The sequence below is a fragment of the Semicossyphus pulcher genome, unplaced genomic scaffold, assembly GCF_022749685.1.
Source record: "Semicossyphus pulcher isolate SPU_LCO1_2020_fin unplaced genomic scaffold, fSemPul1.0.p SCAF_13, whole genome shotgun sequence".
NCBI classification, from domain to species: Eukaryota; Metazoa; Chordata; class Actinopteri; order Labriformes; family Labridae; genus Semicossyphus; species Semicossyphus pulcher.
In genome coordinates this window covers 16,157,446-16,178,528 of record NW_027211637.1, presented here as the reverse complement: position 1 = coordinate 16,178,528, position 21,083 = coordinate 16,157,446, and the positions used below count along the sequence as shown (strand labels likewise).

Genomic DNA, 21,083 nt, shown 5'->3' with positions numbered 1-21,083 from the left:
CTCACATTAAATGGAAACTTTTCAACTGATGGTGAAGTAAGACAGGTTTCTCTGTCGTGGACTTCAGTTTTTGCATAGTTTAACCTTTATTGCTTTCTCTCCGCTGTTTTGTCTCTTTACTTTTTTTCCCTCTCTAAACAGACCAACATCAAATTTATCGGACTTCTTTCAGCAGATTGATATGATAGCAGTTAGTCCTGTGTGGTTAGAACCGCATCCCTAGCAACGGTCTGTTCTTCATAACAACGGTCTGTTATCGAGATAATAACAGACCTCGGCATTCCATAATTAACCAATCAGAATCAAGTCTTTAACACAGCCGTGTAATAACACGTCAATATACCGTGTATGGATGATGAATTGATTGTACTTAAAGTAGGGTAAAAGTTTGTTCTGTTAAAAAATATTTCCACCATCACAATATCACGTTGGCAGAAACGTCTATGTGTCCTTTTCTTACCCCATGCTCACTTCTTTCTCACAGTTTAGGGTTCAACAACAGTCTCCAGCAGCTGAGTCTGTTTTAAGGGAGGGCAGGTTCAGGAGCCTTGTGGTGATATTCTGCAACTACAAGACCCCCCAAACTGTGTCTGTCCCCTTCTTTATGCTCTCGTCTTCCACTACTGTCCTGCCCCAACCCCCCCTAATGATCCCATCTACTCCCATCTTTCAGCCCCCCACCCCACCTTTTTAACCATCCCCAAGCATGGCCTGTAAGTGGTTCACAATCTAAATTTAAACTCCAGCAGGGCCAACTGCTCCTCCAGCTTCTCTGGGCTCCTGTTATTTTCCCCACAGAGGGGGCTTTTTCTGTCAGAGGCCCTCAGGCAGGAGGAGAGGCCTGTGGCTCTTTGGGAGGCAGAGAGAGTCAGAGGAAGAGGAGACCAGGGGACAGAGGACGGCAGGGGGAGCGCACACAGGATCAGCAGGTCTGGAACCCAGGGACCTTCACAACAGGGAAAACATACCTTGGATTGGGATTATACAGTGAGAGGATACACAACCAGAGGAGTGGGAGCTTGTTTCAGGTAGAGTCGTCAAGATGGCGGCCAACGCAGACGTGGCCAAGCCGGTCATCATGAATGAAGAGGAGCTGAAGAGGAAGCAGAGGGAGAAGCTGAAGAAGCTGCAGGCCACGGGGGGAAACCCTCGACCAGCCAGGTCCCTCTTCCTCTTCAACCTCAAAAATCCTTTCCGCAAGGCCTGCATCAACATCGTGGAGTGGAAGTATCCTTTATATCATAGATGTGAATGTGCCCTTAAAACAGAAGTAAACTGTTATTACACAGTTATAACAGCATGAAGGTTAAGAACACTGATAGCTAGGATACACAGTGATTAACTGTCTGCAGGCCAGTGAATTATCAGCCACAGAGTTCACCTGTGTTAAGCACGCCGTGTCCGAGTCTCTGTCAAATCTGTGTTAAGGCGACCCATGAAGTGTTAAGACTTTTGTTATGTGTCTGGCAGCACTGTGTCAAAGTCAAGTCTGTGGCCTTTGTGTTTTCACCTGCACAGCTTCTTAAGCAGATCTGTTTACATCTGGCAAACGGACACGGTTATTAAAGCTGCATCTTAGCATCCTGTTAGCTGCCTTTTTATTTCAAGCTGATCAGGAACACTGACATTCAGGGAGGCTTGACACATGAACACAAGTCAGGCTGTTGAGTGATGTTAAAGCCCCTATAGGAGGGGGTTTCCTGCTTGTTGACTAATATCCATTCTTAGAGCATGCATATTTTATATCCAAAATAGACTGCACTTATCAAACCTATCGAGTGACAATAGACTTATATTTCCAATAGGACTGGACAGAGTTTAACAGTAAATATAGTTCAATGATAATCATAAGTTCAGCCAGGATATGTTTTTACTGCAGCAGCTTAATCACATTGGTATGCGATTCTGTAACTACAGATATGGGCGCTGTATTTATTGCAGAATTAGAGATACAAACTCTAAAATCCTTTTTTATTTTTCTATAAATCAACCAGTGCTAGCAGATTTTTGATGTATCATAAAATAACCAAACAGATTTTTTCCCTGATTAGTAGACTGTGTTTAATGGTTCGGTCATATTCTTGGGCTCTGCAGCTGTCCCTCTGCATCACAGCAAGACATGATGCTGACCTGGCAGGGGAATTCTCAAACAGAGCCCCCTATGGGCGAGAATGAAGCGGCACAGCAGACTAGATTACATTTACTGTGAATGCTTTGCTGGCTCCCCAATGGGCTGTGATAGGGATGATGTTTCAGGCAGCTTTTAGGGGCAGAGATCAGTGTAGGCAGGTTTTGTGTGTGTGTGTTATATGATGTTATAAGTGTTTATTACTCTCCATTGTTTGTATTAACCACACATGTACACAAATAACTCCAATATTATCATCATGAATTATTCCAGGTTCATTTGGCTTCCTTTATTAACATTCTTGGGATGTTACCAGCACTCGTGTTGTTGTTATGATCCTCAGTTTCACCATCCAGAACCTTTGAGATCATCATCTTATTGACCATCTTTGCAAACTGCATCGCTCTGGCTGTGTTCCTGCCCATGCCTGAAGAAGACAGTAATAACACCAACACCAACTTGGTGAGTTTGAGATTGAACACAAACGCTATCTTTGAGGTCTGACTCATGAGCAATGGCCTGATGGATGAATGTGTTAATTTATTCGTCATACACAGCTCATGGTCTTTTGTTTACAGAGGATTCAGTATATTACCAGGACCAGTTCATGACTGCAGCTGTTCAACACATTACTATGGCTGCTACATCACTGAGTGTCCAGCTGGTCGCTCGTCTGAGTGCCAAGCCTTATTAAAATGCTTCCAGATACGACTCAGGTCTTTATTTGTTGTCCCACATGAGTCTGCAGAGGAGCATGCCATCAAACAAATGTGGTCTTAGTTTATCCTCCAGCTGGGCTGGGTCTTATCTCTTTATGATCTGAATCTGGCTTTTAAAGACAATAGTACAAAAACAAGAGATTCCAAGAGCAGAAATGTCTCATAAATGGTTGAATTACAAGCAAAATGCTACATTTGAGTGGATGTTTTCTTTCTAAGCAGGTAATCTGTTGCGTATTTGGCAAAGAATAAAAATAAATCCATGTTTTTATGGCTCCTCTAAGTCTAAATAGAAGGTGATTCACACACTCTCATGTTAAAGTAGTGTAACCAAGCTGATGGCAGGTGTTTGGCCCTTATCTGCTGCTGTTATTATATTTCAGCCTCGTAGGTGTGTGTTTACACTGCTGTGAGTATGTGCATGGTGTGTGATGAGTCGAGTACTGGAGCCAGGGATAATAAAAGTGTGTATGTGAGGTGATGTACACAAGATACATGTTTGCTCTTGCACAGTGCACACATCTTTCTGGATATTTGTTGTCCTAATGGCTCTGGGGTTATGGCACTGAGGAGGCTGGTTATGACAGACTTGATATGTGGATCGTGTCTCTGGAGGCCTGACATCCAGCTCAAATGTCAGATATAACACCCATCGCTTTCTTTCCACTATTCAGTCAATAAACTCCACACATCACTTGGTTAAAGCGATCAGTCTTATTGTCCAGCTCCTCTGAGACTTGCATCAAGCCGTCAGGTATCTGGACCTGAAGCTGACCCCGTTTCTTTAATATCTTTGCTTTGGCTCACTCACCAGCCTTTTCCCAGATCCTTCTTACTCCTCACCGAGCCATTCCTCAGAGGTGAGCCGTGTAAGAGGAGCTGGTCGACTTCAGCCTCATGTTGCCGTTAGAAGTAGGTCGGGCCAGGCAGCCTCACCCAACTGACGCAGGCGATACGGGAGCGTACACAAAGTAGACTCATGTAACCACAAGTTTGTAAGAGTGATACTGATACACTTCAATGCAGAGCGGCAGATTGCCCTATATTTGATTTTAAAAGCCATCTCTTGGTTGGCCTGGCAGTTTCTAATTCATTAGGGGCTGGAGGGTTTCGGCTTGATTTAGCCAAACATTATCGATCAGAGGGGAAATAAACATTGTATCGTATATCATTTTTACTACCTCAAAAGAACTTGGTACAGCTTGTTCTGCTCATAGACTGTATGTAAAAAGTGTCAACTTCACAAAAAACAACAGTATAATAGTCAAGCAAAATGGCTAGCAGGTGGTTGTGCAAAATATCCCCTATAAAATTCATTGAGTTCGCAGCATTTTTTCAATAGAAAAAAACTACCAAAAAAGTGCCTAATAAACATTACTACTGTCTGGCTCATCACGTTTCAAGGATACAAATGTAACTGTAGTTGTGATTACCCAATCAGTGGATGCATGTGTGAATAAACTACACTACTACTGCACGCACATCACAGGAAACCCATGTCCTTCAAAATAAAAGAGCAGCATAGACTTATTGCCACAACTTTTTTTTTCAAGCAAACATCCGCAACCCACTGAAAACAGCTCCGCGACCCACTTTTTGGTCCCGACCCACCAGTTGAGAACCACGGCCCTAAAGCGTACTACTTTATTGCCAATTTTACTCTAAATGGGACCATGAGTTACAAAATGAATGCCGTGCTGTATCGAAGGAGACTCTAAACTAGCGATAGAGACCATACGCTCATTAGAAAACTATTTACTGAGGTAATTAATCTACTAAGAAATAGGGTCATTTTCTCATCCGGTTTCCTGCAATTTCACTTATTTTTGCAATAAAAAAGTCTTTTGGTAGCAAAATAATGCTGCTCTGATGTAACAACAGAAATGTCCTACTTATGTGTGTTCCCTAATGACTGTCGGGGGCAGTCACTAATGAAGAAAACTACGCTCAGTTCTTTGTTCTTCTCCTTTTTGTGTCTACCCCCATTGTCTCTTAAATTATCAACACAGATGATGAAACACAAATGTTTACTTTTTACCTCTGAATTAAGCACTTACATTTCCTGTTTGTTTTGTGCAGGACCAACAAAGCTCACACTAACAACTATTGCTAATTAACAAATGTAACTTCCTTTTCTTGTTTTTGTGTTTCTGCAGGAGAGTCTGGAGTATATCTTCCTCGTCATATTCACGTTAGAGTGCTTTCTGAAGATAGTGGCGTATGGGCTCGTGTTCCATGAAGGCGCCTATTTACGGAACTGTTGGAACATATTGGACTTTGTCATCGTCTTCATGGGGTAAGATGAGCTCTGAGCCACAGGTGGATATTTCTACCAGCAAAGGACACGGCTTTCTTTGGACCATATCTAAGAAACTGCCATCTACACTTAATAATTGAAACTGCTCTATCTTATAGTAATATCAAAACTGCAGTAGTGTATTGCTGAATAACATTTTACTTATAGCGCTAGGCCCTTATGGTTGTATATTTTTTCCCACAGTCTATTTACTTTTGCCTTGGATACCATCAACAAGATAGCAGGTGTGCCCATGGAGAAGGGAGGGGGGTTTGACATGAAGGCACTGAGAGCTTTCAGAGTGCTGCGGCCCCTGCGTCTCGTCTCTGGAGTCCCAAGTAAGAGCCTTTTCTCTAATCTCAAAAAAGTGCAGAAAGCCTTTCTATGTAGAACTGTCTGAGCAATTTGGAAATACCACTTACTGAAAACATTATTGAGACTTTGTGCAATGTTTGTAATGTTTTGGTTTTACTGTTACCATTCAGGCCTGCAGGTGGTGATGAACTCCATCCTCAAAGCCATGCTGCCTCTGCTGCACATCGCCCTGCTGGTCTTCTTACTGGTCACCATCTACGCCATCATGGGGCTGGAGCTGTTCAAGTGCAAAATGCATAAGACCTGCTATTACACTGGCACAAGTATGTATAAAGGGCCAATCAGACCCTGTTGCAATTTGGCTTTAATATGTGTTATTTTTCATACTCATACTTGAAGTCATAACAGTTGTAATTCCTTAAAGCTACATTCAAATATGTTACTGATTCTGTTTCTTTGGCGTACAGATATCTACTCCACAGCAGAGCTGGAGCTGCCTGCTCCCTGCGCCCAGGCGGGTAACGGACGCCGCTGCACGATCAACGGCTCTGAGTGTCGGCCTGGCTGGGAAGGTCCCAACAACGGCATCACCCACTTTGATAACATTGGCTTTGCTATGCTAACTGTGTACCAGTGTATCACCATGGAGGGGTGGACCAAAGTGCTCTACTGGGTCAGTCACTTGTTTTTCAGTTTCAGTGCAGGGTAACAAAACCATTGTATCTGTCTACATTTATCTACATGTATTATTTTGTGGCTGACCTGGAGTTGTCTTTCAGGTTAATGATGCCATAGGATACGAGTGGCCCTGGGTCTACTTCGTTCCCCTCATTCTGGTGGGTTCCTTCTTTGTGCTCAATCTGGTTCTGGGCGTGCTCAGTGGGTAAGACAACTATCATCATCTATCCTTTCTGCCGTCTGAATCTTGCCTCTTCTGATGGACTTAAAAAGAATCATGTGCTATTTTACTTTCGTTGTCTTTCCCACTCAGGGAGTTTACAAAAGAGCGAGAGAAGGCAAGGTCACGAGGAGAGTACCAGAAGTTGCGAGAGCGCCAGCAGCTGGATGAAGACGTGCATGGCTATATGGAGTGGATCACTCACGCTGAAGTCCTGGATGCAGACCGAGAGGGCAAAGGTCAGCACTGTAAACAAACTCAGCACACATCCCTTGTAATGATGATGATAAACTACAACTGTTCTTCTCTTGTCAGGACTCCTGCCTTTAACCAGTGGAGATTCTGACACCGACAGCTTGTATGACTTGGAAGGGAAGAGTCGAATCGTCTACTATTAGTGAGTCTGCACTTTTGTACACGTGTAAATGTTCATATGTAATATTCAGGCCGAGTGAGCACAGTAAGTCATGGTTACGTTTGTGTTTAGCCGCCTGGCCCGTCGCTGGAACCGTTTCTTCAGGATGAAGTGTCTGGTGTACGTGAAAACAAAGAGCTTTTATTGGTTAGTGATGTTCCTCGTCTTCCTCAACACCCTGACCATAGCAACGGAACACCACCACCAGTCTGACTCTCTCACTTCCCTTCAAGGTTGGTGATTAGTGTACAGTGTATTTTAGTGTGAATATATTTTTCTACATAATTCATCCTTTTGATTCCCTCCTTTTTTAACTCACCAGATGTGGCCAGTCGTGTGCTGCTGGTGCTGTTCATCATAGAGATGTTTGTGAAGATGTACGCTCTTGGTCCCCGAGCGTACTTCATGTCCCTGTTTAACCGTTTTGACTTCTTCGTGGTGCTGTGCGGCATCCTGGAGATGATCATGTTTTCTGCAGGAGCCGTAACTCCCCTGGGTTTCTCTGTGCTCAGGTGTATCCGACTGCTGAGGATCCTTAAAGTCACAAAGTAAGAGCATGTCCCCTTCAAAGGATCATGATGCATTAAATTAGAAGTGCTGTCGTTTAACACCACTCTTCTGCTAACTGTTTTTCAGGTACTGGACCTCTTTGAGTAACCTCGTGGCCTCTCTCCTCAACTCTGTACGCTCCATCGCCTCCCTGCTCCTGCTTCTCTTCCTCTTCATCGTCATTTTCTCACTCCTGGGCATGCAGGTGTTCGGAGGAAAGTTCAACTTTTCCGACCACAGACCCAGACGCAGTAACTTTGACAACTTCCCTCAGGCCCTCATCAGCGTGTTTCAGGTGAGGCGAGGCTCCGATATAAACTCTACTTTAGCTCTTAGTAGTGTCGGCTTAAACTGGGATAAACCTTTCTTTCTCTCTTTCTTTCTCTTTCGATGATTCATTGTGTCACTGAAATTAATTGTTGTCCCTTTTTTTTATCTCTTAGGTCCTCACAGGAGAGGACTGGACCAGCATTATGTACAATGGCATTATGGCCTATGGAGGGCCCGTCTTTCCTGGCATCCTGGTTTCTATCTACTTTATCATCCTGTTTGTCTGTGGAAACTGTATCCTTCACACACTCATGATGTCTTCTGTGGTTTAACTTGAATAAGTGATCTTTTAGCTAAATGCTAATGTTAGCATGCTTACAATGACAATGCAAACTGTCAGTGCTGATGTTTAACAGGTACTGGTTTATTATGTTTAAAGAGGGGGTTTTATGCTGTTTCGCATTTTAAGACATGTTTATCATTTTACAGTGTTGTGATGTCCAGACTATTCGTGGTTGAAGTTTCAGATCTGTAAAGCATGTTGGAGTAATCCCCAGGCTTCTCAGCTCATGTTGCAGGCTGCTGTGATTGCCAGGTTTTACACATTGTTTTCTACACGCTGCACATTGTGATGTCACAGAGCTGGCCAATCAGAAGAAAGTGGGCTTGTAGGGGCAGGGCTTCTTAAAGGGCCAGCTCGCCGATTTACAACCTCAGTCCTATCATGCTATTATGGGGAGCTAATGCCATTATGGTAGGAAAAAATGCACTTTGGGTCAGTGCCTTTGGAGGACGCTACCCGCTTCTCCAATGGGCCCTGGAAAACCTCCGCCAGTCTACGTAAAACGCGCCATGTGACGGAGGCCAGGGAGCTTGCTAAACTACACTTCCTCAATCTAGGCCCGCCTCCGATATCTGCAGTGTGTAGTGGAAAAAAACACATATTGTAAAACGTAATTATTTGTTCCGTGAGGTACCGTGAAATGCTGCCTGCTCTCCTGTTTTCCCTCCCAGACATTACACATTTACTACTGAGTCATGTCTCGTTCAAAATTGTCAGGTTTGAATTGTAGACTGCAGACCCGAAGATTTTTTAGACGATCCACTGGTATTTTCTTGTCTTATTTTGGATTCTGTACCGCTCTGAGCCATTGCCTGCAGCTAAAACAGTAGTATTTCAGTCCAGCGTCTCTCGCTGAGCCGTTCCTTTCAGAGGGAGGGGCGCAATGCACACTGGGTGTTGTAGAATGTAGAATGGGTGAAACAACGAGCTGTTAGTACAACTTTCTCCACAGCTATGGCGCCAATTTCAAATATTACTGCTTCTATCGATTACAGAGAACACCAGCTTTGACTGACAGTGGCTTTTTCCAGGGGCCAATTGCTCCTTTAAAGGGACAGAGCTGATTCATTTCAGGCAGAGGCTGTATAAGGACCTGCACAGAGCACCAGTATGAGAAAAAACATTTTAACTGTAAATTATACTAAGCTACTCCACAGGTATCACAGAGCGAAATATGAAGCTTGAAATTAACATAATACCCCCCCTTTAACATCTTAGAATTCAACACAATGTACAACTGAGGTTAATGGGATTGCCATTTCTTTTCAGGGTGTTTGGTTGTAAACAAAGGTATTGGAAATGAATGCCTGTACAGGATTTCATGGAAATTCACACAATAGTCAAGTTATTACAATCGAAATCATAAGTGAACTTCAAGGTGGCACTAAAGGGGAAGTCAGGGGAACATCCAAATTAGGATTTGTCATCTGGAACCAATAAATATCTGTACTACATTTTGTTCTAAGTTTGGCTGGAAATGTGTCCTGCACAAGAGGAAAAGTCCATGGTTTCTCATCAATCCCTCCCGTAAATACTGAGCCAAAGTGGTGAACAATCGAACTGTCAAACCAACAGTAAAATCCATTTACTGATGTTGCTAATCATGGCTCAAAACTGTTGTAATAATGCTTTTAGCATATCAAGGTTTTTGTTTTCCTAAGCTAGCATGTCAGATATCCTCCTCAATGTCTTCTTGGCCATCGCTGTCGACAACCTGGCAGAAGCCGAGAGTCTGACTTCAGCTCAGAAAGACAAGGCGGAGGAGAAGTTGAGGAGAAAGCTACTAAGGTGGATAAAAGAACATTTAATATAAGTGACATCATCTGCTCTGTCTTGTCATAGCTAAACTCAATTTCATTTCCTTTCACTCACCATGCAGATCCAAAATGCCTGACAAGACTGATGAGGAGAGGGAGAGGATAGCTAAGAAACTGGCTGAGCAGAGAGCCAAGACGGAGGGCATGCCCACCACAGCCAAGGTCAGCTCAATGTCTGGCATCCTATCACATAATTAATATTGGCAGTGATGTATTATTCCTGAGCATGAGTAGCTATATATAATATTGTTTCTTTCAGCTCAAGATTGACGAGTTTGAGTCCAACGTCAATGAAGTGAAAGATCCATTCCCACCTGATGACTTCCCAGGTAACAGAAATAACATGTCTAAACCTCTTTTCTTACATCCTCCTTTCTTTCACCTCCTGCATCACTCAGCGATAGAGTTGTGCAGAAAGAGGTCACTGATTGCAGGAATTCATATTCATCACAGTAGCTGTCTAAGAGCGCTGCTGTCCTGGTTATGTTACAGTTTAAGTATAGTGACCCTTCATTATTATTAGACCCAGCCGATTCCCTGAGCTGAGTTTATCACAGAGTCTAAAGTTAGGCTGTTTTCACACTACTCTGGTGACGACCATATAAAGTCTAACGGGATTTAGTATCGAGAGCTTCCTTTTTTCCCAAGATTTGAGTTATGACCACGACTAATAAATTAATCAGTCATTGCACTTTAGCATTTTGACAATTTCTCTTCCACATGGTAGGTGATGACGAGGAGGAAGAGCCTGAAATCCCCATCAGCCCTCGGCCCCGACCAATGGCCGACCTGCAGCTGAAGGAAGAAGCCGTTCCTTTGCCTGAAGCCAGCTCCTTCTTCATTTTTGGCCCTCAGAACAAGTAGGAACCAGACATACCAACCTTCCAATAACAGATTTCTGAGTGGTTACATTTCCACGTCTCATACTGTATCATAACGACTCGACAGTGAATTGATCGAACTCAATAACGACTGTGTTTCTTTGCGTCTTCAGGTTCCGTAAACTGTGCTACAAGATCATCAACGCCTCCTCCTTCACCAACTTAATCCTGCTGTTCATTCTGCTCTCCTCCATCTCCCTGGCAGCTGAGGACCCCATTGACCCCAAGTCCTACAGAAACCAGGTGACCATCAGGTCTACCACTACATATTTTACATTAATTGTAGTAAGACAAAATGTCCTAAGAATCTTTTATGCTTTTTCTCCAGATCTTGGCCTATGCTGACATTGTCTTCACCACTGTGTTCACTATTGAGATTGTACTGAAGGTAATACGCTGTAGATTTCATGTGCTGCCTTGTTTAGGGTTGACTGATGTGTCTAAATAGTTATAGATTCAATCATGATTATTATTTAGATTTCTGCATGTAATGTGTTGTGTTGAGTAATCTGATGTATGTGACTGACAGATGACGGTGTACGGAGCGTTCATGCACGAGGGCTCCTTCTGCCGTAACTCCTTCAACATCCTGGATCTGATTGTGGTCACAGTGTCGCTGCTTTCAATGGGAATGGAGTGAGTAATGATGGCCATGCTGGAAAAATGTCTTTTGTATTTGTTTACAGATGTTGTTACGTCCATGTGATATATCTAAGGTGTCTTTTTGCCATGTGTTGTATGCAGGTCCAGTGCCATCTCTGTGGTGAAGATTCTCAGGGTGCTGAGGGTGCTGAGGCCTCTCAGGGCCATCAACAGAGCCAAGGGCTTAAAGGTACAGCACTTATTATTACAGTAATTCCCGCCTAGGATATTTGAGTAGATCGAAGTATCGATGCAGTCCTGCATTCAAATTCCTACTTTAGGAACAAACGTATAACCAGCCAGATTAACTTGAAGTATCAAAATGTCCTCACTGACTCATAGACATAAGGCACTATAAGATACTGATGTATTTATGTATAAGTTGTGTTTTACTGTTGTAAGGGTCAGAGCTTACCTGCTCTAGAGTCAGTTTTTTAGTTTGTCCAGTGATACCCAACCTCGGAGCCAGGCACCTTCAAAGGGTCAGAAGATGAATCTGAGGGGTTGTGAGGGAAAGTCATTATTGAGACTTAAATCTTTTTATATACATATCTACTACTATTACCTACTGGGCAAAGGTCCTTTGAAATGTGACAAGGAGCCTACCAGAAACTGCTTTTATTTAAATGGTCACAAGGGAATATGTAAAATGACGACCTGTAAGCTAACTAGTAATTCAAAATTTTATACAAATGTGCAGTACAATAATTTCTCAATCACCATTGTGTTACCTTATTCTGCGATAGATAGTGACTTAACAGACATTTATTGAAATGAAAATCTTTGAGATTATTCCTTTACCTGCTTGTATTAAGCGTCATTGCTTCTCTTTTATAACAGCATGTGGTCCAATGCGTGTTTGTGGCCATCAAAACCATCGGGAACATCGTCCTGGTCACCATGCTGCTGAATTTCATGTTCGCCTGTATAGGAGTTCAACTCTTCAAGGTACGTTTTTAAACCATGGTGCTGAAACAATATTTGGTACCGTGAAGCTGATATTTCCAGATGACTCTACTGTAAGTTTAAAGGTCTTTGCTGCTGATTTATTGAATTTGTCACCATTACTTTCGCTCATAGGGGAAGTTCTACAGCTGCACAGACCCGTCTAAAATGACTGAAGAGGAATGCCAGTAAGGCCAACATCTTTTACAAACTAAAACTTTTCATCTATATAAACTTTAGATTGACCGCCCTCTTTGTTTGCTCTCAGGGGAATGTTCTGGAAGCCCATGGATAACTCCCTACAGGACACCGTGTTGGCAAAGAGAGAGTGGCTCAACAGTGATTTCAACTTTGACAACGTGCTGTACGGCATGCTGGCTCTCTTCACTGTGTCCACATTTGAGGGCTGGCCAAAGTAAGCACTGCATCAATTCTGATTCTATAAATTAAATCTCTTGCTCTCATTGTTTGATCGATGTAGAAGACAGCACATCTTATTACGTAGTTATTGAGTTTGAAGTAATTCCATTACCATGAGCCAGAGATGGAAGAAGAGGCAATATATCTGTGGTTATCCTATTAATGATAGATCAGCCTTACTGTGCTGATCTTTGATTTCTGTCCAACCTCCCCTCTTCTCTAAACATCCCTCTGTTTTTTCCCCAGACTGTTATACAGAGCCATTGATTCAGACCAAGAGGACATGGGTCCTGTCTTCAACAACCGCGTGGATGTGTCCATCTTCTTTATCATCTACATCATCCTCATCGCCTTCTTCATGATGAACATCTTCGTGGGCTTCGTCATCGTCACTTTCCAGGAGCAGGGCGAGCAGGAGTATAAGGACTGCGAGCTGGACAAGAACCAGGTACGCTAAGACCCTCAGGGATGAAGCCTAGGACAGTGAAAGAAAGGGGCTGATCACTCCTAGTCAAATCATTAACATCAAGTGTAAAATGACTTATTTAACCCACGTTCTGTCCCCTTCAGCGTCAGTGTGTGCAGTACGCCCTGAAGGCTCGTCCTCTGAGGTGCTACATCCCCAAAAACCCGTACCAGTACAGAGTGTGGTACATCGTCACCTCCTGCTACTTTGAGTACCTCATGTTCTTCCTCATTATGCTCAACACTTTGTGTCTGGGTATGCAGGTATGTAAACATATGTCATCTTGCAGTCTAAAAACATCTCCATTGTATTGATGAAGAGGAGACTTTTGTCTCATTAAGTTAAAGAGGAAGTGGAAACTTTGAAACTGTATGTAGAATATAGGACATCATGATTTTACAGCAACATCTGAGACTAATTAATTTTTCGGGGGAGGATTAGGAGTGCTTTAATGCAGGCTGCCCCACATAAGTCTTTGTACGTTAATATTCAAAACCTCATTTTTGTTAAGTAATTATGGTAAGAGAGGACCGGACAACACATCCAGCAGATGCCAATCTTTACATTTTCAGTACGGGCCAATTTATTTTATTCTACAGGCCTTTTCATTACAACTTGTGTTTTATTTCTTAGAGTGTCCCATTATTTCCAATGTTCATGATTAAATAGTACTCAATTGGTGTTAGGGATTGTACACTTAACCCATTTAAGTGTAATAAAGGATCTCTTATTAACACAGACAAGGGTAACACACTGAGCAAAACACCTAATTATGATGTTCTCCGGGTTAATTGGGACTTAAAATGACTCTGATTGTGACCAAAGAAACTACCCAAACATGACGTAAATAAACACACAACTTACCATTTAAAGGCCCCAAAAACCTAATTTCAGAATTAGCTCTCAATTAGCTATTAGCTAGTTGAGCAATAATTCTGCATGAAAAGACACCAGTACAGTGTATTGCCCTTTTTTCAGTATCTTTACTAAAACTACATTCTGTAATAGAACTACATCAAATTCATAGTTGTGACACGTTATCATACTTTTGCTTTCCACTTCAAACAGCACTGCAACCAGTCGGACCATGTGACCAAGCTGTCGGACATGCTGAACCTGATCTTCACCGTCCTCTTCACTGTGGAGATGATTCTCAAACTCATGGCCTTCAAAGCGAGAGTAAGGACTCTGTTTTGCTGTTTGAATATTTATCAACCCAACCCGGCGTCTCTCCGTCTCATCCATGCCTCTCTTCTCTCCGCAGGGCTACTTCGGCGACCCCTGGAACGTCTTTGACTTCATTATCGTCATCGGCAGCGTCGTTGACGTCATCCTGAGTGAAGTCGATGTGAGTACAGAAAATAAAACATTGATTTAAAAAAAAAATCAATTCTAATGAATTTCACAGATATCAGATTATAATTGCAGGCGCTGTGTATGAAAGTCCCCGGTGTTGTCTTAATGAGGCATTCCCAGTCAATAGTGAGATTTTAATTAAAGTGACTGAATGCATTTATTTAATGCTCTGATCCAGAAGCATACACTTGTGGCCCAACAGCTGATTGGTCCCAGCAGAACTAGCTCACAGGACATGGTCAGTACTGCTGTTGGCCAATCCCATCCCAACTCGCCTGCATCAACATTTCCATCAACAAACCTCCAAATATCCATTTTCCCCACAATTATCCATAACGATATTTCAATAATATTATATGTATGTTTTCTGTGTGTTAATCGAACACATTTTAAAGAGCACAAGGATTTTTTTTTTTGGTGTTTAATGTGGTAATGCTTCACAAACTCTCTTCTCTGGCCGGTCACATTTTCCTGTCATTATTGCACTGCACTGTCTTCATCTTTTTCACCCACAAACACCAGCTCATAGCAAATCCACTTCTTTTCACTATTTTCAATTCTTCTTTTCCTTTCCTTCCTCTGATCCGTCTGTCCGTCATGCACCTCACTGCTCATGTGTCTATCCTCCACAGACTGCCCTGGCCTCCAGTGGAGGACTGTACTGTCTCCATGGCTGTGCTGTAAATATCTGATCCACACTGCACTGCACTGCTGCATGAGCCTTGCTGTGTGAGCACTCCACTATCTTCTCTACTAAACTGGACTGTTCTGAACCGTGTGTGTGACTCCAGCAGCTGCTGAAACATCTTTGTTTCTACTGTCTGTCTTATCTTACAAAGCAAGTGTAAGATCAGGCCCTCGGGGTTTGCGCTATTTTGAGTTGTAGTCCGGCTCAAACATGGGCTGCAACTCAACACTGAATATTAAATATGAAGTGTTAATGGTGGCTGGAATGGCTGAAAACTGTTCAAACAATGAAGCGGGTAAATGTCGAGTATTTCGCATGTGTTACATATTGCAGCTGTTCTAGTTTTCAGTAACGTAGACCTGTAGGCTTTATAACCCATTAAAAGTAGACACATTGTGTCAGATATTAACCCTAGTTTGAGATTTGAAGTCATACTTTAACAGTGTTAATTAACTGTTAATTATTGCTATGTGCCTCTTCTTAATGATATAATAATTTCAATGAAATAAAACTACAGTTTGTCATCTCTTAATCTTCCTTTTGCAGGAGACAAATCCTATGCAAGCAATTGCGGTAAGCCTAAAGTTTTCTTAAATACAGCATTACATTTTGTTTGTTTTTCTTTTACTTAACTCTGTTTTTTCCTTTTTCCGTAGGCCTCTGAAAACGCCTCAGTGTCCATCACCTTTTTCCGACTCTTCCGTGTCATGCGTCTGGTGAAGCTGCTGAACCGTTCGGAGGGCATCCGTAACCTGCTGTGGACCTTCATCAAATCTTTCCAGGTCTGTCACACTGCCCTCATCATCATTACTTCCACTTTTAACACACTGTTAATGAGAGGATTGTTTGCCTTGTGTCTGCAGGCTCTCCCTCATGTAGCTCTGCTCATCGTGATGCTCTTCTTTATCTACGCTGTCATCGGGATGCAGGTACAGAAAACTCTCGCGATTTTTCTGATTTAATTTCACTTTTACAGTTTAATAACTTGGATTGTCTCAACCCTTCAGATCTTTGGAAAGGTATCCTTAGTGGATGGCACCCAAATCAACCGCAACAACAACTTCCAGACATTCCCTCAGGCTGTCCTGATGTTATTCCGGTGAGTCTCTAATCCAAGATCATTGGTTAAAATGTCATTTGTTGCAAACGGAGCCATCATCTCTCTCTGGTTTACGTATGCAGATGTGCCACTGGAGAGGCTTGGCAGGAGGTCATGATGGCGTCGATGTACGGGAAGAAGTGCGACCCCAAGTCTGACTTCCTCCCAGGAGAGGAGTACACCTGCGGGTCCAACTTTGCTGTCTTCTACTTCCTCAGCTTCTACTGTCTCTGTGCCTTCCTGGTGAGCAGCACATCAACATTTATCCTCTGCCTTATATGTTGCTATATTTTAAAACTGTTCTTCTTTCCTGCCCTTCAGATCCTCAACCTGTTTGTAGCGGTCATCATGGACAACTTTGACTACCTGACTCGTGATTGGTCACTTCTTGGCCCACACCATCTGGATGAGTTCAAGAAGATCTGGGCTGAATATGACCCCGAAGCCACGTAAGCCTTTCCCCTTATTTCATGGATGCTCATTCATCGACAGAACCAGGATCAGTGTCCGTTTCAAATGTGTGTACGGGTAGGGTTAGGGTTAAGGTTAGGTATGGGTGAAAGATGTGTCTGTGACCTAACAGGGGGAGGATCAAACATCTGGACGTGGTGACGCTGCTGCGTCGCATCCAGCCTCCGCTGGGCTTTGGCAAGTTCTGTCCTCATCGTGCAGCGTGCAAGGTACGTACAGGCATATACAGGCATAAAGACTTAGGCTGGTTAGAAGGGTTTATACTTTACGTTCAATAATAACTATTGATACACTAACATAACTGTAGATGACGTTGAGCTAAAATTTTCAGTATCCTGTTTATACATTTTCAGGATAATATGTGTCTTATAATGTTTTGAATAATTTAGAAAAGGTTTCAAATCGAGATGAAATTAGTTTTAGATTCTGCTCATTAGAATTTTTACACCAATAAGAATTCAGGGTCAACCCTAATATTTTCTTGTATGAACGAAAAAAGGCATGTTTCATTTAATTAATGATCAGTATCGATAATAAAACAGAGTATTTTTTACTGTGTCAGAATGTTTTAGAAATTATACAACACATTAATAAGGATCTACTCAATAAGGCCCTTGATTGTTCTCGTCCTCCCTGATGTAAAACTGCTCTAAATCTAAATCCTGTCTGCAGCGCCTGGTTGGCATGAACATGCCTCTGAACAGTGACGGCACCGTCACCTTCAACGCCACCCTGTTTGCTCTGGTCAGGACTGCACTCAAGATCAAAACAGAAGGTACAGAGCATCTAAACTTCTCTTACACTGTGATGGATTATAGTTCATATCTTGTTAATGCATTTGCTTCAAGATGATGTCCCTTTTATCCAGTTAAACTTGTATGGATTGTTCTGAACAGGTAACTTTGAGCAGGCCAACGAGGAGCTGAGAGCCATCATAAAACAAATCTGGAAACGTACAAGTATGAAACTGTTGGACCAGGTCATCCCCCCTATAGGAGGTCGGTTAATCAACATAAATAGAGTCGGTTTAATTCCACCTTAACACAATAATCCTGTGTTCTCACCAGAGTGACTTGCCTGTTTACAGATGATGAGGTGACTGTGGGGAAGTTCTACTCCACCTTCCTGCTCCAGGACCATTTCCGTAAGTTCCTTAAGCGTCAGGAGGAGTACTACGGCTACAGGCCCACGAAGAAGAACGCCTCAGGCCCCGAGATCCAGGTCAGCTTTCACTACAGAAATATGGAAAGATAAATGGTGCAATACAAAATATAAATGCATTCTGGGTCTCATAGAGCTCCCACGACGTAATCAGAGTGTCTTTAATACACTTAACTCTTACAAAGTTCAATTGTCTCCAAGTGTTGACCTCTTGCTCTTCTTTAACCAGTAATGAACGTCTTTCTCTCCTTGTAAACAAACTGTCGTGTCCATTCATCCATATCTTTCATGGTTTTTTTTAGGCGGGCCTGAGGAGTATAGATGACGAGGCAGCTCCAGAGATGCACAGGGCCATTTCAGGAGACCTGCAGAACGAGGAAGAGTTGGAGAGAGCGATGGAGGAGGCAGGAGAGGAAGGCATTTTCCAGGTGAGAAACACTGTCTGCAACTTGGCAGAATATTCGTTTGAATCTCACAGCTCTGGTTTTTGTTACGTGTTGATGTTTTTGGATTGAATAGTTACAGGATTACTTGTTGCCTTGTAAACCATCCTACCTGCATGTGTCTCTTTCCCTGTATTTCCAGCGTTCACACGGTCTGTTTGGTAACCGGGTGGACTCCTTCACCTCTGAGCCCGCCAACACTCAGTCTCAACAGATGACCAACCAGCGGCCCCTCTCGTTCTCTGAGAGTCAGCCTGATTCTCCACCAAACTCCTCCACGCTGTCGCCCACGACTGAATTTTTCCCCACAACTGCACCAAAAAGCAACACTAACAACAACGCCTTCGCAGAGTGAGCGCCCAACAAGCTCTTTATGTTTATCAAGGAGACTAGACAACATATTTAAGGAGGCTGATGATTTTTCTTCTCTTACAGATTCTCATTTGACAGAGAAGGCAGTCCTGGAGAGTTTTACAATCCCAACGAGGACGAGGAGCTAGGTATGGAAATTAATATATTAACAAGCTAATAAAATGTGAAACAGTTGGAAAAATACAGACTGAATTACATTATGTTTATTTGCTCCTGTTTAGACAACCTGCGCTCCTGGAACTTCACAGTGAGAACAGATAAAACACAGGTAATATTTCATTAAAGTTTCCCCATATAGAGTAAATGATGATTATACAGAACCTGTGTGGATACATATGTTTGCTTTGCAGTTCCCTTACGACCCGAACTATGGTGACAGTCAGAGTCAGAGCTCCCGGACTGCAGCTGACCGGCTCGTCCAGGAGGTAAGTGAGGAGAAATCTCTGACGCTGCACACTAATTAATGACCAGATTTATTGGCGGGAAATGTCCCGATCAGATCTGTCAGATAGACAATGAACATGAGTCCCTTTTAAGCACTCGCTTGTTTCCTGGACATTGATTACATCCTCTTCATAAAGTAAATGCAGTTAAGTGACTTTGGGATGAACTTTAGATGTTACATCAGAGGGACTTTTATGAGTCCTGAGGCAGAAGAACTCATCATTAGTCTTACTTTGTCTCTGAAAGAGGACAGGGTCAGTTTAGCACTACCGGAAAATGTGACTGTATGTAAACAAAGCCATCCATGTTGTTTCCTTCTCCAGGCTCTAGTAAAGGGCGGCCTGGCCACCCTGGCAGAAGACCCCGGCTTTGTCTCCGTGGCTAAGAAGGAGATGGCTGATGCCATGCACACAAGTGTAGACGACATGGAGAGCGTGGCGCAGGGCATCCTCAGCGAACGCTCCGCCAGCAGCGCCTCCGTCAAGAAGAGGCGTCCCATCCCTGTCCCTCCATCCGCTCCTGCTGTGGCGGCAAAGGAGACAAGCGAGCCGGATCCTGCTGTGAGGAGAAAGAGACGTCCAATCCCCAAGATTCCCTCCGTGCAGAAGGGGGCTGAGGCCGACTCCAATGTTTAGAGGCTGTCACTGGAGTTTACGTGGTTATCTTGTGATTCTGACACTTGCAGGTGGCTCCACCTCACCTCACTTTACCAAGCTTGTTGCCCCTGTGACAATCTGTATCTACTAGCCTGGACCGATGCCTAAAGGCAGGTTGGCTTTAGTTGGATATATTGTCAAGTGTGGTTGAAACTGAAAAGAGGAGAAACAGTATCTGATGATGAAACATCTTTAGATTTATCGACACTAATAAAAACACTAACGTATCTCAGAGCGAACAGAATGACGCACTTCTTTCTTTGTAGCGTTTCTTTGAGGTTATCCATTCCAGATGACTTATGGGACAACCGTGTGAGCGAGCTGAGTGTCTTACTGAAGCCTCACTGGGAGGTAGAATTGTGACTGAAATGACCCACAGGGAGCAAGGTGGCAGTCTTTATTGTGCTGCAGTTTAGTAGGCACAGATGGGAAGGAGGATGTGTGCATCCAGGCCCGGAAAGGTTCTTCTGGGTGTATTTAAAAAGGGCTCTGGTGCAAATGTTATGAAGCAAGTGAAAGCATTTTTTTCTTTGTTGGTGCAGCAGTGTCCTCTAAACGGACGTACTGTCTTTGAGTCTTTAATCACCGTTTTCTCCTGCTCCCTGCTGCTCTTACGTGCAGCGGGTATGAGCAGATTTTAAAGAGGAGACATCTTTTTTTTTTACTGAAAAGTTCATTAAATATAAAACACTTACCTGTATTTTAAAGTGTTTTTGAACGCGATGCTGTAGTCGAGCAGTGCCTGGGATCTTTTGAGAGGTCACTTTAAGTCGCTCTGACTGCTACAGGTTTTGTGTTTTACATGTCACACATTTTAAACACTTAGTTTGACCAGTATGGAGAGTGTATCTTCAGCATACCTGGAGTATGGTGGATTTAGTTTCAAAGCTCACCTGGGCTTCGAACAGACATGACCTTTTATTGCGTAGGCATTTTCTAATGCACTTTTTCATGTTTTGTGCCTGAATGCAAACACTGACAGTCTTCAGGACGACTTTCTTTTTTTTACTTTATTTTCTGGTCAGCCTGTGTTTTTACTGTCATATAAATATTATGTTAAGGTTTTGGAGAAAGTTTGAGTGAACTTCATGACTCAACCTCTCTACTTGAGCCTCCTTCACGTTTACCTTCACCATTACGGCTGATGTTTCACCACAGCAAAAGAAATAAATCATCCAAACATACGATTCTGTGTTAGTTTCCTTTCTGCAAACAAACCAAAGATGGTCACGAGACACGGAGAAGCAAACAGTCTTTTCACAACAGGTGAGTGTGCTCTAGTAAATAAT

At 42.9% G+C, this 21,083-nt stretch overlaps 1 protein-coding gene across 1 annotated transcript; it reads left to right on the top strand.

Annotated features, from left to right (window-relative positions):
• The first annotated feature begins 840 nt into the window (after positions 1-840).
• LOC138589695 (dihydropyridine-sensitive L-type skeletal muscle calcium channel subunit alpha-1-like) lies at positions 841-20,961 on the top strand. The gene is made up of 45 exons (XM_069660100.1): positions 841-1,227; positions 2,485-2,590; positions 5,004-5,143; positions 5,348-5,481; positions 5,629-5,781; positions 5,926-6,131; positions 6,238-6,341; positions 6,450-6,595; positions 6,672-6,753; positions 6,844-7,004; positions 7,094-7,319; positions 7,408-7,615; positions 7,764-7,884; positions 9,607-9,721; positions 9,813-9,912; positions 10,010-10,079; positions 10,478-10,610; positions 10,745-10,874; positions 10,960-11,019; positions 11,161-11,267; positions 11,376-11,463; positions 12,114-12,221; positions 12,354-12,406; positions 12,487-12,633; positions 12,885-13,086; positions 13,209-13,367; positions 14,173-14,283; positions 14,369-14,452; positions 15,093-15,140; positions 15,695-15,721; positions 15,805-15,930; positions 16,012-16,077; positions 16,156-16,247; positions 16,331-16,490; positions 16,569-16,696; positions 16,831-16,927; positions 17,391-17,493; positions 17,615-17,716; positions 17,806-17,939; positions 18,182-18,307; positions 18,465-18,673; positions 18,758-18,822; positions 18,916-18,962; positions 19,045-19,119; positions 19,462-20,961. The coding sequence occupies exons 1-45, from the start codon at positions 1,043-1,045 to the stop codon at positions 19,771-19,773; spliced, it is 5,556 nt and encodes a 1,851-aa protein (XP_069516201.1). The 5' UTR covers positions 841-1,042; the 3' UTR covers positions 19,774-20,961.
• Positions 20,962-21,083: the final 122 nt, after the last annotated feature.

What these genes read in the sequence shown, in the direction of transcription:
- LOC138589695 (XM_069660100.1), top strand. Translation starts at nt 1,043, where the DNA reads ATGGCGGCCAACGCAGACGTGGCCAAGCCGGTCATCATGAATGAAGAG. An exon ending in CTGCTATTACACTGGCACAA is followed by an intron (nt 5,782 to 5,925) that starts GTATGTATAAAG and finishes TTTGGCGTACAG; the next exon opens with ATATCTACTCCACAGCAGAG. An exon ending in ACGCTGTCATCGGGATGCAG is followed by an intron (nt 16,078 to 16,155) that starts GTACAGAAAACT and finishes TCAACCCTTCAG; the next exon opens with ATCTTTGGAAAGGTATCCTT.